General features: G+C 48.0%; 1 protein-coding gene across 2 annotated transcripts in view; it reads left to right on the top strand.

The window, feature by feature from the left end:
• Positions 1–21,035, top strand: part of TMEM44 (transmembrane protein 44) — a 34,272-nt gene extending 13,237 nt beyond the window's left edge. The window contains exons 7-11 of one of the 2 annotated variants that reach the window (XM_007118926.1): positions 1,114–1,254; positions 2,884–2,988; positions 7,870–8,028; positions 17,578–17,610; positions 20,114–21,035. In XM_007118926.1, coding sequence (XP_007118988.1) covers positions 1,114–1,254; positions 2,884–2,988; positions 7,870–8,028; positions 17,578–17,610; positions 20,114–20,224 — 549 coding nt within the window. In that variant the 3' untranslated portion in view covers positions 20,225–21,035. The remainder of the gene's footprint in view (positions 1–1,113; positions 1,255–2,883; positions 2,989–7,869; positions 8,029–17,577; positions 17,611–20,113) is intronic. The other variant, XM_028492485.1, reaches the window with a different exon arrangement.
• Positions 21,036–22,456: the final 1,421 nt, after the last annotated feature.

Here is a 22,456-nt window from a genome sequence, read left to right as displayed (position 1 = left end):
CTCTAGGTCCATCCACCTCACTACAGATAACTCAGTTTCGTTTCTTTTTATGGCTGAGTAATATTCCATTGTATATATGTGCCACATCTTCTTTATCCATTCATCTGTAGATGGACGTTTAGGTTGCTTCCATGTCCTGGCTATTGTAAATAGAGCTGCAATGAACATTGTGGTACATGACTCTTTTTGAATTATGGTTTTCTCAGGGTATTTGACCCGTAGTGGGATTGCTGGGTGGTATGGTAGTTCTAGTTTTAGTTTTTTAAGGACCTTCCATGCTGTTCTCCATAGTGGCTGTATCAATTTACATTCCCACCAACAGTGCAAGAGGGTTCCCTTTTCTCCACACCCTCTTCAGCATTTACTGTTTGTAGACTTTTTGATGATGGCCATCCTGACTGGTGCAAGGTGATACCTCATTGTGGTTTTGATTTTTCATTTCTCTAATGATTAGTGATGTTGAGCATCCTTTCATATGTTTGTTGTCCATCTGTATATCTTCTTTGGAGAAATGTCTATTTAGGGCTTCTGTCCATTTCGGGATTGGGTTGTTTGTTTTGTGATATTGAGCTGGCAGCATAATTTTAATTTCTGCCTCCATCTTCACCTGGCCTTTTTCCCTTTGTGTATCTCTGCATTACTTCTCTTCTTCCTGTGAGGTTCCTGCCACAGGACTTACCTTATCCACTCTAATCCACTACCACCTCATCTTAACTAATTATATCAGCAAAGACCCTGTTTCCAAATAAGATCACATTCTGAGGTTCCAAGTGGATATGAATTTTGGGAGGACACTATTCAACCCGCTATGTGTACTGTCCCTGTAAGCCAGGGAAAATGGTTTTCAAAATCCTTTTGGGTAACAAGTATCTACTAAGTGCTTGTTAGAGGCAGCATCAGGCTGGGTACTGGGTCCTCAGGGGGACAAGAACTAGGGAGTGTCGGACCTGGCTCTGTCCTCAGATGAGCTGTATCTGTTCTGGGGCCGACCCGGCAGGATGATCCCGGGGAGGTAAGGAACCAGCCCAGGGTGGAGCCCTCGGGATGCAGAGGTGAAGGCATCACCGGTGGCTGAAGTCCTCCGCCTCCGTGGACCTTAACTTCACTTCTCAGATCATTTTCCTTTCCTGCGTGATGAAGAGCAAGATGAGGCACGCCTTGGGGTTTGCCTCTGAAGCCAGAGAGAATGCCGACACCCAAGCCCTTTTGACCTGTGCAGAGAAGGAGGAAGAAAACCAGGAGGCAAGGACCGAGGCAAGGTCTCACAGCTGGACGGGGGCCCCCCGGTGTTTGTGCACAGCATGGGCAGAGGCAGCGAGCCTCACCAGGGCCGGGCCTGGGAATCCTGGGGGTCCCCATGAGCTTGGCCAGTTGGTCACTTTAAAAAACTACTGTTACGCGCAATGCCCTGAATAAATAGGATCCTCTGTTTTCCCAAGTACAAAATATATTTTTTTTTAAGTTTGCTATTATGCTATTTGGTAATTTACATATCTCTATGCTATTTGGTAATTTACATATATCTATTTAAGTTCACATACTATATAAATTAATACGTTAGTTTAGAAGTAATGTGCTTTCTGCCCTCATTTCGTGAAAACTTTAAGTTCCCACTTTTGCATGCATCTGACATCCACAGCATCGCCACCACTAACACAGCTTTTTTTTTAAAGTTGATATTACTAAAAAGCTGATTTTTTAAAGTGCTGTTTACAAATAACATCCACCCTTTACAATTATGTCATACCAGTAAATGTGTCTGTCTCTGTCTTTTGCTGATTTAATCAGGTGACCCCTCTAAGTAAGCAGAACGATGCTGAGGCAATTTTTTCTTTGTCAAAAGTCCTTGGTTGCAAATAATTGAGAAAGTGCCTCATAATAATAAGAGAGCTTGTAAAGAGTTGAACATAAAGCAGCTCCCCCTTTTCTAAGATCATTTTTTGAGGAAAAAAAAATCTCGCCTACTACCTGGGCTCCTCACTACCTTCATTTCTTTCAGAGTAGAAATGAGGCTCCGTGTGAGTGAACCGGGTCCCCTTCTCCGAATTTTCTAGGTTTAACAGTGTAATCTGACTGAGTTAATGAAGTAGAAGATAGTGTGGGCATGACCAAGGTAAAAGGGGAGATACAGATGCTTAGACCAAAGATCCAAGTTCCCAAGAAGGCTCTAGTGGGAAGTTATTTTCATTCCATTCTAGAAACTGTTACAAAATTATATCCCAATGGGGAGCTAAGGTATTTAAAGAGAGCCCCGTGTGTTTAGTATTTTGAAGAGAGGAAGTGGAGCCTTTGTAATCTCTTCAGCAGTCTTTCCATCAGTGGTTCTCAAAGTGTGGTCCCCGGACCAGCACTGCCTGGAAGCTTGTTAGAAATGCAAATTCTAGGGCTCCACCCAGCTCTACCAAATCCAAAACTCGGGGTGTTTTTGTAAGTCCCCTGGGTGCTTCTGGTACACAGTAAAGTTCAAGAACCACTGCTTTACAAAAGCATTTATTTAGCACCCACTCCAATGATTCCCAAACTTTGCCATACTTTAGAATTATCTGGGGGTCTTTTAAACTCTGCAAGTCACATCCATACCAATTAAATCAGAATGTCTGGTGTGGGGCGTGGTGGGGGGGTGAGAGCTAAACTTCAGTTGTTTGGTTTTTTAAGAAGCCCAGGTGATTCCACGGTGCAGCAAAGTTTGGGACCCACCCACCTACTGTGACCTCAAAGAGACAGATAAGATACATCTTACAGGAAGCAGAAAGTGAGATGTGCCATAAAAGAACAGAAAAAAATACTGTAGGGGTTCTTTTGAAGAAACTGGGATCCTGTTTTTAGAAAAGGTCTCCTGACTTTAAGAATCCCCCTTTCTGTCTCCTCATCCCCGCTTGAAAGAATTCGGACTGGGTGCCTCTCACCACGCTACCGTACTGCAAGCCCCTCAAGAGGATGGCAGCCATCAGCCACTACCTGGAGCTGACCATCGAGCCTGTGCAGCAGGTAAGTGGCTGTGGGCCACAGCTGGGTGTCCAGAAGGGTGGGAGGTAGTCCTGGAAGGCTTCCTGGAGGAAGTGACACTTTAGCTGCAGGAGGGGCGGAATGAGGCAGGAAAGCCTGTAAAAAGAGGAAGGAACTCTCGGAGGCCTTGGTGGGGAGTGGGCGGTGGCGGTCAGATGAAGGGAGCTCGGAGATGAAAGGGTGGAGGCGAGGTAAGGGTGAGATCTTCACACTGCGGGAGCTGACTATCCTTGGAGGGTGACGGGAGTCCAGGAGGCTTCAGGACTAGAGACTCAGGGTCAGACGTGCATTTTAGAGCCGTCACTCAGGCAGTGTTGGGGGGCAGACTAGGGAGTGGAGACTAGAAGCAAGGGGGTCAGTGAGGGACAGCTGTAAGTCCAGGAAAGACATGGTGTGGCCTGAACCAAGGCTGCAGCCGATGGAGAAGCAGAGCTGCAGTGGAGTCGGCAGGTAGAGCAGTGGGGGCAGTGAGGATGTGGTGGTGAGGAGGACCGTGTGCTCCAGATGACTCCCAGGGTTCTGCACGGCGGGGGGGCCTTCAGGAGGAGGAGGGTTGGAGGGAAAGAGGCGACAAGAAGCCCACTCCATGTCCCACAGCCCACTAAGTCGTTCCTGTCGAGGCTACAGCGACCTCCCAGTTGCTAAATCCCGGGGTCATTTCTGTCCAGTTGAGGTTCAACTTGTTTGGCCGCCGGCTTCTTCTGATTTCTGGGCCCCTCCCTGTCCTGGTTTTTCCGCCACCCTCACCTCTGCGGGCTCCTCCTGGTGAGCGGACTTCAAGGTTGCAGTACCCCAGCTCCGCCTCAGGAGGGCTCCCTTCTCTGGGTACACTCTTCCAGTCCCATAGCCCTACCTGCCAGCTCTGGCTGATTTCCCTGGCCTGTGTCTCCATCCTTTTCCTCTCCTTCAGTTCCAGTCTTGGCTGCCCCACTACCTCTTCATCCTCCCTCTTCATCGTCACCATGTGGCATCTCACACGTGCCGTGTCCAATACAGAATTCTGGATTTCCATGTCCAGACCGGCTCCTCGCCCCATCTTCCTCATGTCAGTAAGCGACACCACTGTCCGTGCAGCGGGTCAAACTCAGATTCCTCTCTTTCCCTCACTATACGCCCGTGCCCATATCACCCATTTGTGAGTCTTGCAAATACTTCTTTTAAAGTAGGTCCAACCTAGAGATTATCATACTGAGGGAAGTAAGTGAGACAGAGAAAGACAAATATCATATGATATCACTTACATGTGGAATCTAAAAAATATTACCCCCCAAAATTACAAATGAACTTATTTACAAAACAGAAACAGACTCACAGACGTAGAAGACAAACTTATGGTTACCAAAGTGGAAGGGTAGGGGGAGGGATAAATTGGAAGTATGAGATTAACAGATGCACACAACCATATATAAAATAGGCAAATGACAAGGTTTTACTGTATAGCACAGGGAACTATATTCAATATCTTGTAATAAGCTGTAATAGAAAAGAATTGGAAAAAAAGAACATAGGTATATTCATATAAATATGTAGAAATGAATCACTTTGCTGTACACCTGAAACTAACACAATATTGTAAATCAACTATACTTCAATAAAGAAAGAGAAAAACAAGTAGGTCCAGGAGCCTCCTAACTGGTTTTCCTCTCACTGCTATTCTTGTCCCACCCCCTCCATTTACAACCAGTATCCAGAAGGGTCTCTTACAAATCTAAATGACATCTTGTTCCTCTTTGGTTTGAAACACTCCTCTGGCTTCCCATTTCACACAGAATAAAATCTAATCTCCTGACACAGCCCCGCACTTTCCCCCTCCCTCACTGCCTCCTATTCTCCCCTCTTCACTTCTCTGGCTGCACAGAATTTCTCTCCGTTCCTCTGCCTACATGCTCTTCCTCCTGATTTTTTGCATGGATGCTTCTTTCTTGTCTTTCCGATTTCAGTAAAAATGTCACCTTCTCCTTCCCCCACCACTCATTCAAAAGTTGCTTCCACCCCTCTGCTGTTTATTTTATTACCTTTTGAAATGCTCTGCAAAGCACTTATCTTGATCTTTTACTTTTGTTTGTTTTCTGTTTCCTGCTGGGATATAAACTTTGTCTCCTTCTGTCTTGTTTGCCAAAACCCTGGTGCGTCAGGTCACGGGCTCTCCGTACAGGTGTGTTTGAAACGCAGAGTGCAGTGATAGCCGCCCCGCTGAGCTGCCCCTGGGACGTGCTGACGCTCAGACTTTGGGTCTGAGAGAGAGGTTTTACTCTTTGTTGTTGTTCCTTGGAAAGTGGGTGTAAATAAACTGTATGTGACGTAAGTGAAGTTCTGGGAGGTTTGGAGCACGCTTTCACGATTAAGAGCCCACTTCGGCCATTAAGCTCTTCTTCTGTCCAGAGGGTGGGTGGGTGGGTGGGTGATGGGAAACCCTGGGGAAAGCACAGGGAGCCCTGGCAGCATCTGGCCAGCGCTTTGCACTAGAAATTTTTAAATCGTGGAACTTGTGAAAAATAATAGTGCAGAAGAAGTTGCATTCACTTGAACCCTTCCAGTACCTGAATCTTGAGTGGATGCCCGCTGGAGAGTAGACTCCTTGAGAGAAGACTGTGTTCCTCTTCCGTTCTCCTCCACTGAGGCCGGCCAGCACATTTTTGAGCGAATACTTCCACTCGGCCTCTTCCTTCTGTGTCCACCAGAGGGCGAGAGTTGCCTCCAAGACAGCTCCCAGCAGGGAGCCAGGAGCCCCGCCCTCTAGCCGGGGCAGAAGCCGCCTCACTGGGCTCTAGGGTCATCATTCGCCTGCTGGTCTGTTTACTGAGGGCTAACTACTTGCCAGGCTCTGAGTAAATAATAACATCCAACACTTCCATGATGCTTATTGTACGTACTGGTCACAGTGCTTGGAGTACTGGTCTAAGTGCTTTACATAGATCAACTCATTTAATCCAACAGCCAACCCTTGAGGTATTATGCTCATTTTACAGAGAAGGAAAATGGGGCCCAGAGAGGTTAAGCAACTTGCTCAGGGTCACACGGTTTGTTGGTGGTAGAACCAGGATGCAGACCTGTCTCTGCCGAGTCTGTGCCTTTGACCAAAATGCTATGCTGCTTCTTACTCGGCATGATGGCTGACACCAAGTAAGCGCTTGATAAATGTTTTTTACAATTATTAGCAACGCAGATTCTTATAACAACCTGAGGTAGATACTATTATTATTTCTATTGTCATTTATTAACAGTTAATCATTTTTTTATTCTTTTAAAATGAGGCACAGGGAGGGTTAACTCACTTGCCCAAGATCCCATAGTTAGAAAATCACAGAAATAGGTTTCAGACTAATCCTGCCTGACTCTGGCACCTGAGCTTTTATAGAGAGGACATGCTTTTTAGGCTGCCATTTCATGCCACCATTTCATGCCTGCTGCATTAGCAAATTATTTTCTTTTTTTCATGAGAATGTCCCGATGGGCATGTTGTGGTGATATTGGTACCCGGTTGCCATGTGCCTTGATACACGTCCTGTTTGAACTACCATCACGAAGTGGGCAAAAGAGCCAGAGTGGTGCTCATTCTTGCCAACGTCCCCTCCGGAGCACTGGTCAAGGAGAGATTTTCCAGGAGATGCAGCTGGGGTCAGGCTGAGCCTAGGAGGCCGAGGGCGTGGGGTCCTAGGAGTCAACAGCTTGCAGCATTTGAAAACTCCATTTTATCTGTTGACTCAGGTGTGGTCAGACCTGAGGAATTTATAGATTCTTTCCTTTGTTGTGGCCTGGGAGGCCTCTGCTGCCCCGCCTCCCCCCTCTCCCACCCAGAAAGCTGTCTTTGTCTCCTTTGTGGACTTTCCTCCCTTCCAGCCAGCTGTGCCCTTGACCCATCCAGGGCTGGAGCCCTGCATGATTTGGGCACCAGTACAAGCAGCTGTTCTTCTCATGTGTCCAGGACGTTTACTAAACCTGAGCCCTGTGACACCGGTTCAAAGGAAGCAAGGCAGGGGTTACCAGCCCCTTCTATAGATTAGGAAACTGAGACTCAGGAGGATAAGTTTTTTGCCGAGGTCCTATGGTTAGTTGGTGGAAGATACGGTCCAGAAGGCGGGTTATTCCCCCTGTGCTGTGTCAGTGGGATGACTGCCCGGCTCTGAGAGCCCAGCCCAGAGCCTTGAGGATCTCTGGGGAAACCCCTGTGAGGCCTGTGGGACGAAGCTCTCTTCTGAGATAGATGGACAGACAGACAGACAGGTAATCTCACAAGTTTCTTCCTCCCTTAACCCTTCCCAACTCACTCTCATAGGCTGCCAGCGGGTGCGTTGGTTAAGCCTCTATGGAGCACACTTTTGGCAAGCGCTATCCAAATTACAAGCGCTCATACCCTTTGATCCAGCAATTCCACTTCTAAGAATTTATCCTTTATATACTGAAATTTTTAATTGTACAATATAATTTACTGCAGCCAGGATTGATTGTAAAAGCAAGAGACTGGGAATATCCTAAACGTCCATCAGCAAGGGGCTGGTTTAAATAGATTGTGGACCTCTGTACAATGCTACCAAAAAAAAAATCTGCTATAAAACTATTTCTAAGGCATGTTGTTAAGTGAAATAAAGCAAGATGCATAAGAGAGTATAGAGTGTACTCCCGTTAGTGGAAATGGGGGAAATATGTACATGCATTTGCTCGTGTGTGCACAGACTCTTGGGAAGGACACACAAAGGAGGGCCGGCAGCCTCTGAGGAGGAGCTGGGTGGCTGCAGGAGGAGGGTGGAGGCGGCTGCGTCCTTTCGTGCCTTTTGAATGCTGAAGCACATGGATGCTCTGACAGTGCAAAAAACAAAGGTGCCAACCAAGTCTCCCGCCTGCCCTTCCCCGCACACCTTGCAGGCAAGCTGCAGTACCACCAGGCTGCCTGGAGATGGACAGACAAGCACGGGAGCCACGTCCCTGCAGGAGCCCCCCTCGTACCCTCCGGTTCAGGTCATCCGGGCGCGCGTGTCCTCCAGTAGCTCCTCCCAGGTCTCCTCCATCAACTCTGACCTCGAGGTAGGTGCTGTGTCCGCCGGCAGGTGCACGGGTCCTCCTTCACCCGTGCTTGCCGGTGCCTCTGTGGTGCCTGCACTGCTCTGTTCTCCTCGGCCCACGCCAGCCTCATGCCCGCTCACTAGTGAATAAGCATCTGCCCGAGGACTTTCGCACGCTGTCCGCGCTGAGGAGGACTTTCCGCAGTCAAATGAGTCATGGAAACACTGCACGCTGAATCACGGGGCACATTCAAGTCTTACAGAAATAAATGCTGACTAACAAACTTTTTAAAGAGTCTTGGTGTTTCCCAAACCCATTTGACCATGGAAGGCTTTCTTCCCTGCCAAGGAGCACCAGGCTGCTCCCTGTGGTGCTGTCAGGGTCATACACAGGGGCCCTCAGTGGGCATCGTGCCTGGCACTTTCATAAGCTTTGCCTCACTTTGAATTTTTGGATCTTTGAACAAAACACATCACATTTTGGATACCGGAAATGGGTGTAACTCCAGGTCTACGGTCCTGTCACTCTCAGCCCCACAGCTGTGGCTCCCAGCCCTGGTCAGGAGGAAGTTTCCCTTTGTCTGTGGCAAGTGAGAACAAGGACAGCATAGTGGACAGGTGGTACCAGCAGGGGGAGGGGCCGCCCTTCATTCTGGGTTTGTTGGGGTCTCCCACTCTTTTGATATTTAAATGCCCTTTTTATGAATTGACGATAACAGGAAATGCTAAGTTGGTGTTGAGGGTTTGGTGTTGGTCTTAATGGCCTTATTTGGCAAAATAATCAATCATCTGTCCTGAGTCAGTCCCCCAGATTCGTTCAACTCGTAGTGGACCCTGAAATCCGAACGACTTAGAGCCCCTGATCTGCGGGGTAGAGTCCAGATCCCTTAGTGTGGGGTTCAGGCCTTGCACACCTGCCCCAGCCTCGTGCCCCTCCCCTGCCCTCACCTACATGTCCTCCTTGGCCGTGGACTCTTCCCTCATCCCCAGGGCTCTGGACCTTCCTGGGATTTCCTATGGCCCAATTGCCGTGTGTCAGAATCCTACCCAGATGCCACCTGCTGTGTGAACTCCCCTCCCCTCCACGTACACACCAGAGATTAAAGCCTCCTTCCCTTGGGTGTCCAGAGCATACACCTCTCTTCCACCCCTGCTGTTGTTTGCCATGTAGCCTGAGGGCTGCAGGGAACTGTCTCCCCGGCCAGGCTGTGCACAGGCTTTTAGGTCTAGGGGCCTGGGCTGCCCTCATCTTTATCTCTTGATCCTGGAACACACACAGCTGGTCATTGAGAGGTGGGTTTTGAGGGAGAAATTCTGCTCCAGACCAAGGACCATTTGGGGTCCGTGTATCCCCGAGTCTTTCATTTGGTGCTGTTTATTTCTTGGATCTGGTCTCAGAATGTGTCGGACAACGCAAGGCGCATGGCTTGGCAGCCCGGAGCCAGCAGTCCGGGCAGAGTCTAAGGCTAAGGGGAGAGAGGGAGAGTGTGTTCAGTGAGGGAAAGGGACAGTTGAGTTGGTGAGATGGGGGGAGGGGGCTTGGGGAGGGCGGGAAGCAAGCTCGCTCTATGAGAACCCTCAACTGAGCTAAGGATTGGACAGTGACCTTGAAAAATTCAGAAATTTGTCTCTGTGGCTGTTTTGGGCCATTTCTGTGTTTTGCAGTCCTTTTTCTCCCTCTCCTCTATTAGCTCTTTCCTTTTAAATTCCAAGGGCACAGGGTCGTGCTCATACATGAGGCAAATGGAGATGAATGCTTTTGCCCTTGTTAAACAAGGGGTATATTTTTAGAAGCCCAGGTGCCCCCATCTACCCCACCCACCCCCTCCAGAACCCCCAGCACAGCCTCCTACTTCATTCCCCAAAACGCCCATACGCTACGCGTGACAAAGCGCTGAGTCCCGATCAGAAGTTACTTAGAATCTCACTAAAAACAGACACTGAGGAAATGTGAGCAGGGGACAGTGTAGCTTGTCAGGCTTGTGGCCCATCCGGCCTTCTGGTAAGCTATATATTCTCTGCTTAAAAGTAATACATGTTTATTGTAGAAATTCTGGAAGATGTAAAGGAGAAAATTAAAGTTAAGCCACAAGCCTGTCAACCATCAGCTGCCTCAGGGTGGTGGGATTGGGTGGGCTCCCCAGTTTTTCAGAGCAATATTCCTTAAAAGTTCTGGCTCCTTGATGGCTGAAGGGGAGCAAGAGAGTGTCTTTTAGCCGACGAGTGTGACACTGCATTTCACCCACCTGTTTGGGTCACTAATTCAGCAAACATGTTCTTGGGGGGGGATTTGAAAGAAAAATGCATGAGGGCAGGGGGGCTGGCCTGACCCACCACATGCGGTGGGAGGTACTTGGTAGATTGGTCACAGTCTGACCATGACCTTGTTCCTCCAGACCACACCCCCAAGGGACTGAAGCCAGGCCCCAGGTCATCACCTCTTCTGGTTTGTGACTCCTCTTACTCCCAGGATGGATTGCACAGTTCAGATATTTCCTAACACTGGGCTGAGACACCCAGGGCATCTGTCTGTACTCTCTGGCTACAGTCGTCTGTGTCTTTGGCCAGCCAGCTGGGCTTCTGCTTGACCCGCGGGTCTGTAAGTGAACGCTTGTGCGCTCCCACTCTGGGGGCCTGGGAGGCACTCTTTGTCGCTAAGGTGTTGTGTTTGTCACCTCTGTGGTCCTTTACGACTTTGTGACTTACCTCTCAGAGGGTGCTTTTGTGTCCATGTCCTTGGGGCACATACCCACAGGTTTGAAGACCTACTTCCTGCCGTGCTGGGGGAGGTGGAGAGAAGAGAGGTCCCTCAACACGACATACACTGTATCCACAGCACTCAGCTCACTACGCGTTTTTAAATTCATTGCTCACAGTGACTGCGTGTGTGTCATGAGGCAGGCGTGGTGTGTTCTGTACTTTACAAGCACTGTTTGGTATAGTCCTCCTAACAGCCCTGAGGCAAGTACCTTTAAATATTCTTGTTTCCCAGAAGAGGAGCCTGGGATTCAGTGAGTTTAAGTAACCTGCCCAAGAAAACATCATCACTAATCATCATTGTCATCGTTATAATCGGCAGACCTGGGCATTTGAACCCAGCTCTGTCTGGCTCTGAAACCCTGTTGTTACCCACTACACCCCACCGCCTTGGCAGGAACTACCCAGGGCCGAGTTTCATATCTATCATTCCCATTTTACAGATGAGAAAACTCTCTCCACAGGACTCTCTCCACTCACCTATGCGCTACCTGTGTTCTCAGACAGGGTCCTGTCTAATAGACAGGATAAAACATTGGGATTTACAAGGAGTTCCAGTGAGGCAGAACACCCCTGAAAAGAGGTGAAGCAGAGACAGATAAGGCATGGGAGCTTGCGTGGAGGGAGAACTGGGTCATTTTCACCTTTTCTCAAGTGTCCACCGGATGGGCTGGTCAGGGCACCAGACAAATGGCAACGGAGCCTGAATGTGACCCATGACTCTGTAGACAGGCCATTTGCGTGGGCTGTGCGGATTTCTGGACGTCTCCACAAGACAGGGCACACTCCACGGAGACTGTGCACCCACTCACTCAGCCACTCGAAACCAGGCAGCCTGGCTCCTGACACAGCCGTCGGAGGGCGTTCTGAACATCTGTGGAGGAAGGGTCGCTGGCTCATGGTCTGCGGGTGAGGGCCCAGGGTCCAGCGGGAGCAGGGCTTTCCGGAGCGTCCCGCTCACTTGCCGGGGCAGCCAGCACCTGTTTTATGAGCACAGGGTCGACATTCCCTCAGTGTTGAGACTGCTCCTGTGCCTTTTAAAGGTTTTTTTTTTCCTCCTAGCCTCTGGGATGCAGGAAAAGATTGAGTCCAGCTTTGTGTTTAGTCATTTTTTTCCTTCTGTGCTTCCTAGCAATGCCATTGAAGCTTTGTAGGAATTCTGCAAGGAGGCTGTTTCTGTCAACAGAAGAAAGTCTGCATGTTGAGAATGACTGTACCTGGAGCTGGCTCAGTGTGTGCGTGTGTGTGAGTGAATGTGTGTGTGTGTGTGTGTGTGTGTGTGTGTGTGTGTGTGTGTGTGTGTGTGTGTACAGAGCCAAACGTACCTGGAGCTGGCTGAGTGTGTGAGTGTGTGTGTGTGTGTGTGTGTGTGTGTGTGTGTGTGTGTGTACAGAGCCAAACACCAGACACCGGATTGCTGTCTGAAGAGGCTCTCGTCCCAGGCCCCCATGTCCTGCTAATTCTGTGCCTAAGGCTCTTGACAACCAGGACTGCTTGTTCCCTCTCCAGACCCTGCTTCCAGCACCAGCAGACCAGGACAGAGTCCCTTGGATGTTTGTCATTCTTAAAGCCAAATCATTCTTTCAAGGAAAAAACAATTAATTAGTTAATAAAAAGAATACACACACACACACACACACACACACACACACACACTGACTCTAAATGTGCTAATTTTAGAAGTAAATACATATAAGTATGAAGAAAGAGGCCAGAAATTTCTAATAGGTCCCAAAGACCAGAAATTAAGTTCAGGGCATGGTATCTGCCCTGCACAGATCTGTGTGCCCCTATGTGCTCTGCAGCAGTGAGAGATGGTGCGTCTGGAAATGTGTCGACAGTCGTCAGCTAGTTCCCCTGGGGGTAAGGAAAGACCGTACTGGGCCCCCCAGGGCAACGGGGCTGAGCAGGAGAGAGAGGGCTGACCAGGGGTCGGGTGGACACTGGCTTGTCCAGGCTCTCGCTGGCCTGCCAGGTGGCCTTGGTTCTGCCCTGGACTTCTTGGGTTTTAGTTTCTCCCTCTGTAAATGGGAATCAGGAGACCTGCCCTACTTACATTACGGAGTGATTCTGAGGACCAAATGGGGGTGCTGCTGGGGCCCTGCAAGCCTGCCGATGGTGCTAGATGCAGTGCAGTGGACAACGGGCTGCAAGTGGGCTCGGACACCTACGCTGGCCCTGAGAGCCTTTGAACCAGGCGATGCCGTTCATTTCTCTGGACTTGCTCTGTAAGTGGAGATAATGAGCTCAGGGAGCTGGCGAGGCTCTGCCAGAGCACTGTTCCCGCAGATGCTGAGCTTTGAACTGGGCCATCTTTCAGGTCCCATTTAGCAAGTGACCTTAAGTGAGAAAGTGTACTGGGGGAGTTAGGTGGAGGTTAATTACACTGAGTCAATTCTTAGAAGTGGAAAGGCTTCCATCAGGAAAACAGCAGGGTCAACCACCAGCAAAATGGGCTGCTGTGTCTGCCTGGGTGCCGCTCAGAAAACCTCTTCTGGCCTCCGCAGTCTCTAGAAGCATTTCCATCACGCTGCCTGAAATCCAGGGAAGAGCTCCTGACTGAGCTCCTGCCTCCATCTCCCCTCCTTTCAGTGCTGTCCTACCCAAGATCTTCTCAATCAGCCCCATGGCCTTCCTGCTCGAAGGCCCTCTGTGGCTCCTTACTGCTTACAGTTTATGTCCAGACCCCTGAGCCTGACCTCTAGGACATTTCATTGTCTGGTTCTGGGCTAACTCTCCAGGTTTTCCTCTGCACATCCAGCCAGCTTTCCCTTCTCTGGGTTCCTTTGCTCATCTGTCTTCTCCTGCCCTTCAAGGCCCTGGCTAAATCCTGCTTCCTCCGGGAAGCCTTCCCTGTGTTCTTGAGTAGGGTTGCTAGATTTAACAGGCAAAAAATACAAGAGGCCAGTGAATTTGAATTTCAGAACAACACACCTATACTAAAACATTATCTGTTATCTGAAATTCAGATTTCACGGCGTATCCTGTGTTATCTGCAGCAGCCCTGCTCCTGAATCCAACATGATCATGGCCATTTCCCGCCCTTCCCTGGGCCACTTCTTCGGTTCTGAGCAGCACATGAACAGCAAAATTTCTTCCAAAAAAATCGGGAACATACAATGTTTTATGTCAATTATATCTCCTGTTTTAATGGGAAAAAATAATTTTTAAAAAATCAGGAACTGGAGCCAAGGTTGCCGAGGCCTTTCCGACTGGTGGTCTTGGAGTTTGGCCTAAATACAGTATTTGCATCTCCTTGTGAGTGGAGTTCAGAGGTGCTCACTTCCCAACCCTTGCTGCCCACTGTTGTAATACATAGGGCTTCATCTCGGCTTCCCCTTCATCCCAACCTTGGGATGTCCCTGCAGTGAAACTGTCATCTTTATAAGGGAAACCAGCTCAGCGTGGGTCAGAACTTCTCTCTCACTGATCCAGTTCACCATGGGCCTGGCATACAGCACTCCACGGCCTGTGATCCATTTTTCCTCACATCCCATTTTCCTCATGACAGCCCAGGAAGGAAGAGCTGAGTGGGGAGTTTGGGCTGGTAGAGAGGAGGAAAGAAAGTATGGGAGGTGAAACCGTGCTTGATCCAGAGTAAGTGCTATAGAACTGCTTAATTATTAACTAACTAAAGAAATGGAAAGGATGAGATTTTTGAAGTGTATGGTGTTAAGGTTTAAAAGCCTGTAAGGTACTAGGAAAATCAAAAAGGAAATCTACTTGATGAAATCTAACATGGAACTGTAGCTGGCGTGTATCTGGCCAGTCTCAAACTTTATGATCAGAAAAAACAAAAAACCTTTATAATGGGTCCTGAGTCCAACACCATTTCACCTCCGCCATCTTGGGGAAGTCACTTCTCCCCAGATGTCAGAGGAGGGAGTTGAACAAGTGGTCTCTGAGGGCCCATCCAACTCCCAGTCCTAGAAAGTGACCCTGTTTCCTCAGTGGCTGAGACACACCTCAGAGTCTTCAGGAACAAAGGAGAACTTAACCACATGTCCTGTGGACAGGGCCTATAGGTTGCTTCTTGGTTTCAGAAGCACGAAAAAGTGTGCTTTTAGAAATGAGGTGAATTGAAACCCTACATGCTGTGGTTCACGGAGATGATGGAATTGTGGTCCTAAAGACAATTCAAGGATATGTGGAAATGCTCACTATATTTTAAGAGAGAAAAGCCATTTGCATAATTTGGGGTGTGGGTGTGTGTGTGTGTGTGTGTGTGTGTGTGTGTGTGTGTGTGTATTTCAGAGGGCTCTTCAATAACTGTTCATAGAGGCCCTCTTTTAGGGATAGAATTCTGGGCAATCTTTATTTTGGGTTTTGAAAAAATTTCTATACAAAAATGAACAAATTTTTTTCTTGAAACAGGGAAAAGACTACAAAAATGTTTCTTTATTTTTACTTCTTTGTGGGGGGTGGAGAGAGACCTCAGTTACAAAGATTTGGGTTAATTGTATTCCTTAGGCACTTTATCATTGGTTTAGAAAGTAACTTAAAAAAGAAATCCTGGCTACTACTTCCACTAGAGGGTACTCTTCTGAAATTTTAGATTGCTTGTGATGCTGAAGATTTTGGAAAGGAGGTTTCAAGGTTTCATTGCAAATTCAGTTGGAGGACCCTTAAACTTCTTTATTTGTTTGCTTGTCTTTAAATACACTTTTTCTTTTGGAATAATTTTAGATTTACAGAAAAGTTGCAAAGGTAGGACAGAGAGTTCCTGTATACCTTCACCCAATTCCCTCTAATGTTAACATCTTGCACCACCATGCTGCATTTGTCAACACAGAGAAATTAACATTAGTACATTACTATTAACTAAAGTACAGACTTTATTTGGGTTTCACCAGTTTTTCCATTAATGTTCTTATTCTTAGCATATTTTCTTTCATCTCTTTTTTTATTTCTATTACATTTGCAGAAGTTATGTAAATTTTTCCACCTGTGTCGTCATCAACATTTCCGTCTTTTGCAGTGTGTGTGGAAACATCATTTTTAGTAATTTTGTGTGTTCTCCATTTAATCTTTTTTTTAGTTTATGTTCTCCCCAGCAGGATGTCATTAAAAGATGAATGCTATGGAATTATCACAGTTTTGTTAGGTATTAATGGCATTGTGCTTAGGATTTTTTAAGTCCTTATCTATGAGATACATACTGAAGTATTTACAGATGAAATGGTTTACTTTAAAATACTTCAGCAAATAAACAATTGGGGGAGCTAGAGCAAGTGAAAGAGGATATGTCCACGGGTGTTCATTAGACTATTCTTTTGCTTTTGTGTATGACTGAAAATCTTATAATTAAAAAGTTGTTCAAAAGAAAAAGGCATGGTACAGCTGAAGTCAGTGGTGACTCAGGTTTTCTAGGTGCATTCTGTCCTCCCGTGGAACGGGGGAAGGAATTCATAGGAACCCGGCTGGTAGCATGTGACCTGGAAGGGGTGGGTGGGAGAGGGAGAGAAGAGGAAGAAACTGGGGAGACGACTGTCAAGCTTCATTTCTGCCACCCACATCCCCATATCCTGCCCTCCCTCCTGCAGCGGCCACCACATCCTACCCAGCAGGGGGCAGGGAACTCTTGTGGGGGGCACTGACCAAGGACCCAGCTTTGGTGCCCCTTCCCTGCCCTCCTCAGTTTCAAGGTGGGACCTCTGCCCTCCGCCTCCAGTCTGCTGCCCTGCCACTGAGCTTGGGGCACAGCTCTGTCTGTCAGCACAGCCTGGGTCAGACCTCTCTGCCTGACTCCACCCCTACCTCCAGCTCTGACCCAGAATGGGACTTGTGCAGGCCCCAGAGCAGAGCCCCATCTCTGGGCTAGCACAGTTATCAGCGGACAAATAGAGGTGTTCAATAAAGTTTTTATAATCTTAACAGATACACAGCTGCACACACGCACGCACATACAGATTCACATAACAGACTTGCTGAGTGCATTCCGCCAGCCCTGCCAGTCCTGAAGACTCAAAGTTGAGTCAAACTGCAGCCCTCAAGGAGCTCAGAAAAAGCAAACAAAAGCAAACAAACAGAAGTTGTTCAAAATGGAAATTTTAAAAGAATTGAACAGTAGGGGCTTTGTTTCAATGTGACAATAAAGCCAAATCCTGTGTACTGTGCAGATTGGCAGCAGTTCAGTGTAACAGACATACACAGATCAGTATAACAGACATTTGCAGATTCATAGCTTATGAATACACACACACACACACACACACACTCACACACACACACACACACACACACACACACGTGTCCTGGGCACTGCAGGAGATGCTGGACGAATGAGAGCAGACGGCGACACTACCCTTCAAGAACCTGAGCCAGACATACTTGAGGCTTGGGGTGGAACCAGCCATCCAGTAAAGGCTGTTTAAATATGAATCTTGGCTGGTAGCAAATACCCCATAGTTTCAAGATGAGAATTTTATTTGCATCTCTCTTTCTTAGTTTTATGGGTTTGAGTTGACTCATCTCAGCCATGTGGTTAATAAATGGAATCTTTATTATTATGATTATGCCTAATAATAATTTCTAATAATAGTAATTTTAAAATCTGCATAGATGATAATTTTTTCAAGGACCTGTAGCCCTTCATAATTATCACAATTATCCTACTGACCATTTAATTAAGTTGTAGCCACTAGTAGCTGCTGCCTTTTTGCTTGCTGAAGTCAGTTGTTCCTTTGCCTCCGGACCAGCGGAGGGCCTGCCTCCTGGCTCACTGAGCAGACAGGGGCTGGCGCTGATCTCTGTTCTGTGATGGTGGCAAAATCTAGTCAACACTTTTTTTTTAATCTCTCTTTTTATTCTGCAGCAGAAGTATTGGGAAGCCCTAAACTCGGAGCAGGTATGGACAATCGTGCTCTCTCTTTATTCTGCAAGGGACTTCCTGTGGCTTGATTTCAGTTCCTGTTTTTGTGAGCCCCCCTTGGATGGCTGGGCCCGTGCCAAATTCCTCTAGGAAAAAAAAGAATTTGAAAATGAGAGGAGAGTCTGAAAGTCGAGGGTGTTTTCCAGGCTCTCCATTTCAGAGTTCTTTCTGCTTTGTCCAAACCACCTAGTAGGGGCTCAGAGAAGTTGCATAACCCAAGGAAGAAACGTGCCTGGAACAAGAGTTTTTGAACAAGAGGAAGCCCAGCAGGTCACTAATGGTAGTGGTGCCGGGAGTGGCTGCAGGAGTTGAGATCAACATTCCCCTATGTTGTCTTTGTGAGAACTTGGGCAGCTGGCTGCTGTCTCTATGCCCTCCTCGCCTCCAAGTGACATGATTCATGAGAGCCACCTGTGCCTGTCACCTCCCACGTTTTTTTTTCTGATAAGAGAGTAGATTATCTTTTGCTCAAATTCTCTGAATGCCTGGATTCCAATGATGTTTTTATTACTTAAAATGACATTTTAAAACACATTATTCTGGGCATTCAGAAGGAAGAGACTTAAATTGTTTTCGAAGGCTTAACCCACTTTAAAGAGTGCACCTGACCAGAGTGGCGGGCTGTTTCTGTTTGCCGGCAGCGGAATTGGTCAGGAGTAGCAAGGATAACTCTTAAGAAGACATTTTAGGAGCTGGAGCAGTGGTTCTGACACATCAGGGCGGCTAAGAACCACCCTAGGAGCTTGTTCAAATGCCAAGCCTTAGGTCCCAGCCCACAGATAGGGTCTAGGGTGGGTCCCCAGCATCAGTCTTTTTAATGAGCACCCTGGTCCCTCCTGGTGAGACTGGTCCAGAACTGAGATCTAGAACGTGGGTCTCCACTTGAAAACAGAATTCATCAAAAAGCACACTGTCCATTCTCAGAGAATGGAACAGGCCCCCACTTCCGCTACTAGGCAGCTGGGTCTCGGAGGCTGAGGGGCCGGGCAGTTCTTTTACTTGGGATCTCTGATAACGTCTGGAAGGAATTTGCTTAGAGGTGTCCCCCCAGGTCCGCATCCACAGGTAGATGAGAAATTAGCACACATGTGCCTGACACAGCCCCAGACACGTACAAGGGGCTGAGCTGCACCAACGAAATCAGCTCAGTCCCTGGCCTGCAAGGTGACTGGGGATGAGGTGGTCTTTTTAACATGATGCTGTTTTTCATGACCAAGTAGTAGAACTCAGTTCAGTTATGAGCAGTAAATCAGTAATTGAACGGGACTCTCTTTCTGTTGGAAACAAAGCTACAATTTGTGTTTTATAACTAGTGGGATGTGGGCATTATCTTTCAGTGGCTCAGTGAGACTTGAGGACCTTGTCCTGACCCTCTAAGGACTGGACTGTTTGATTCTGCTCAGGTTTGAGTAGCTGGTGGAACACTTTTCTTGGAGTGCATGTCCATGCCTGCCTCTATTTTCTTGCCCAAATAGATTGTCTGGCCCGGGCTGACACATCCTAAGTGGCCTTTGTTTGTTGCTTCCTGGGTCTTTTGCTACTGTCAAATGCAACCTTATGACTCAGAATCACCAGTCATAGAAACTCAGAAATGAGAGATCGTATGATCTAGTTGCTGATTCAGCCCCCCAATTTACACATGGAGAAATCAAGAGCCAGAGAAGAGAAAGCAAGCTCTCTCTGTCGTTTTAGAACAATAGGAGGATTTTGCAAACAGTTTCATCAGTGCTTGTGTGCTCGCCTATTTTCTTTGTCTTTTAACCTTTTTTTTTTTTTTAACCCCTGCGCATTTCAATTTCCCATACTTGTCTGAGTCAGAGTGATGAAATATTCACTGGCAGCGACCACCACTCTGGATTAGGTTTTAAATGTTTGTTTTTGACAAATCTGCTGACCTCAAGTTTAGAGGAAATACCACGTGGGGGGCAAGGGCAGACCAGTGCCCTGCTCCTAAGAAGCTCTGTCATCTACCTGAGAGCACAAGGTGGACACCCAGGGCAGGGCTTCCCATGCTCAGCTGCAAACCAGTGGTACAAGCATTATAGAGAAGCCGGGGAGAGCTCAATGGGTGTCAGGATAGGCTTCTTGGAAGAGGAGGAACTTACCTGGGCCATATAGAATGGGTTGAGTTTGCCTGGTCTTTTCCAGGAATGAGTTAGGCAGGGAGGTGGGAATTCTCAGGATAAAGGGAACATGACTGAGTCTCACTAGAGAAGGACTTGGTGAAGAGGGGGGAACAGAGAGTAGGAAGGGAAGTAGGGCTGGTCTGTTCAGGGTGGCTGTCCATTAATTCCTTGATTTAAAGTTATACTTGCCCTGTTAGGTTCTAGAAACACAGGCCTGGTTAACTTGTCCTTACCTGTGTGTTCTTGTCTGTGCCTGGGCCATGAGAACCAGGATTGGAGCTGTTGTTGGGGAAATTGTAAGAGATGGGAAGGGCCTATTCCACCAAGGTACCTCTTGTGTCTTTTCTCCACAGTGGGATCCCGAAGACATAAACCTTGGAGGGAACAAAGACAACATGGAGATATTCAGACCCCGGGTGCACAGGTGGTCTATGAAGCCAGTGGACTTGACCTCTGATAAGTAACACTTTCTGGAGCCAACTCAGCGGCTCATAGCCCAAGGTCAAGGTTTTGTCAGGAACTGAGCAGGGATCAACCTGCAGAGACAGCCATGGCAGGAATTTAAGCTTCTGCCAAGGCCGCCCGTGAAAGTGAGGAACCAGGAGCTGTCACGGAGCTTGGCTGGTCTGCACCACGGCTCAGAATGGAGCTAAGACCTTGGGCCCTGTGGACAGACCTGGACACACCCAGAGTTTGTTCTGAAAATTCAAAGTTCACAAACCAATCTTGCTTTGAAATATAGTCTAAAATAGTTTGGCCTCTCTTTTCCCTTTCCCTTTGGATTCAACCCTACTCTGAATATCTGCTACAAACAAGTTCATCTAACAAACAGCTAATATGTTTGGATCTTAGTAAAGCCCCACTCCGTAAGACCTGGCTAAGCCTAGAGAGGGGTGGGCCCGCGTTTGGGGGGTTTGGGACACAATCACAGGTTCTGATGGGACCTGGGTCCTGCCCTCCAGTCACCCACTTGAGTTTTCTGCTGGAAGTTGAGAGAGGACTGTTTGATCAACCAAGTGTTTGCAAGGTCACTGGTATTGCAAGGGTGAGCAAAGCAAAGTGCTCTAGGTACCAGGACTTGCTCCAGACTGGCCCAGTGTGTGCTGGGCTAGGGTCTGCAGATGAAGGGAACCGTCTGCTTCAGGAGGTAACTGAAAGCATGCAAAGGGTAAGAGGTATGGTGGGAGGGGCTCGATTCAGGCACCGAAATCCCCTCTCAGGATTATTTTGGAGCTAAGGTGGGAGGAACGCTGCAATCAATAAATCCTGATTGAGTGAACTGAAGTATCTCACCATGGAGCACAGAGATACATCTGAATCCCAGCACAGCCACAGAAGTTGGCCACCAGGGGACCTGGGAGAAATGCCAAGAAACACAGCTCTGCTGCTGGCTGGCCCCTGGCAGCCTGTGTGACTCAGCTGCAGCTGCCCAGTTGCTCCTGAGGGGTAGTGCAAGTCCCAGCACTTGAAAGAGGGGGTGCCTCAGGGAAGCAGATTGTTCCACAGGTCTCTGCACCGATTCCAATCCCCTGCATGATCTCTGAACTAGAAGTGAACCTAAAGCCACCCTATTTATCCAACTGCTTTGGACCCCGGCTGTCTTTTAATGGAGTTTGCTAAAGTCAATTTTGCTTTGTGATCTTAATCACTGAAGCTGTACTTTGAGGGAAGATGAAACTTTTAACTGGGGACAGAGGGGAGGTTGGGAGAACATTCCAGCAGATGAAACCACACAGAGGATTGGAAGCAGGGAAGGGAGGAATCTAGCTAAGGAAAGAGGACTCTGATGTGGCCAGAATGGGTGTAGGGGGTGGGTGAAGAGGCTGGAAAGGAACCTGGGAGTTGGTGCTTAATTCTGTGGCTGACTGGTAGCTATTGCAAGATACAGAGTAGGAAGCTGACTGACATGCCTCGGGGGGGCCACAGCTGAGTGGTGAGTTTTACAACCCTGCAGCCACAACTTTTCAAGAAGCAGAAACGTACAGTCGGATACAGTACCAACTTGGGGAACATGTTTAATTTGATTAGTAACAGCAGGGCAGGAGGAGGGCTCATCTTTGGAAAGGCAGAAGGCCTGGGGATAGGATGACATCCCTGGAGTTTGTCTTTAGCACATCGCCGCTCCCAACGGGAGGCTGGCTCATGTCCCTGGGGCACCAGAAATTGGTTGGATCCTAATGGAAATGGCCATTCACTCAAGAACGTCAAATGATCCTGCTGACTTTGAGCAGCACAAACTACTTGAGCTCCAGATGTTAACCACCTCTCTAGATCCCATCGTCCCTGCCTCTTCCTTCACAAACCAGTTGTTATCGTTGGCCAAGCTGGTCTCAAAATGGAATCCCAGAGTGAACCTTTGAACTGACAATTTTGGCAGCAAAGTTTGGCCTCATTTTTCAAGGAGAATCTGCCTGTTATGCAAAGCTCTGGAACTTCTGGAGCCTTTGGGAAGAGATGCCAACCCAAATGCCTTCCTCCTAGCAGGAGTGTTCCCACCCTGGGCCTCCACCGCAGCTTCATCTCTAGCTGTTAGTCAGACCAGGAGGATAACGGGAGTTACTTGCCCTGAAGACCCACTGAGCAGTGCAAGGGGGTTACCTACATTAGGGAGAAGCTGGGGAACCAACTGTGTAATCATCCTCTCCTGCCCACTCACCTGGAGATGAGAGATGGTATGATAGTTGTAATCGTGCTGC

This window comes from Physeter macrocephalus, chromosome 1 (genome assembly GCF_002837175.3).
Source record: "Physeter macrocephalus isolate SW-GA chromosome 1, ASM283717v5, whole genome shotgun sequence".
NCBI lineage: Eukaryota > Metazoa > Chordata > Mammalia > Artiodactyla > Physeteridae > Physeter > Physeter macrocephalus.
Note: the sequence above shows the minus strand (reverse complement) of the source record. Positions and strands in the feature narration are given on the sequence as shown.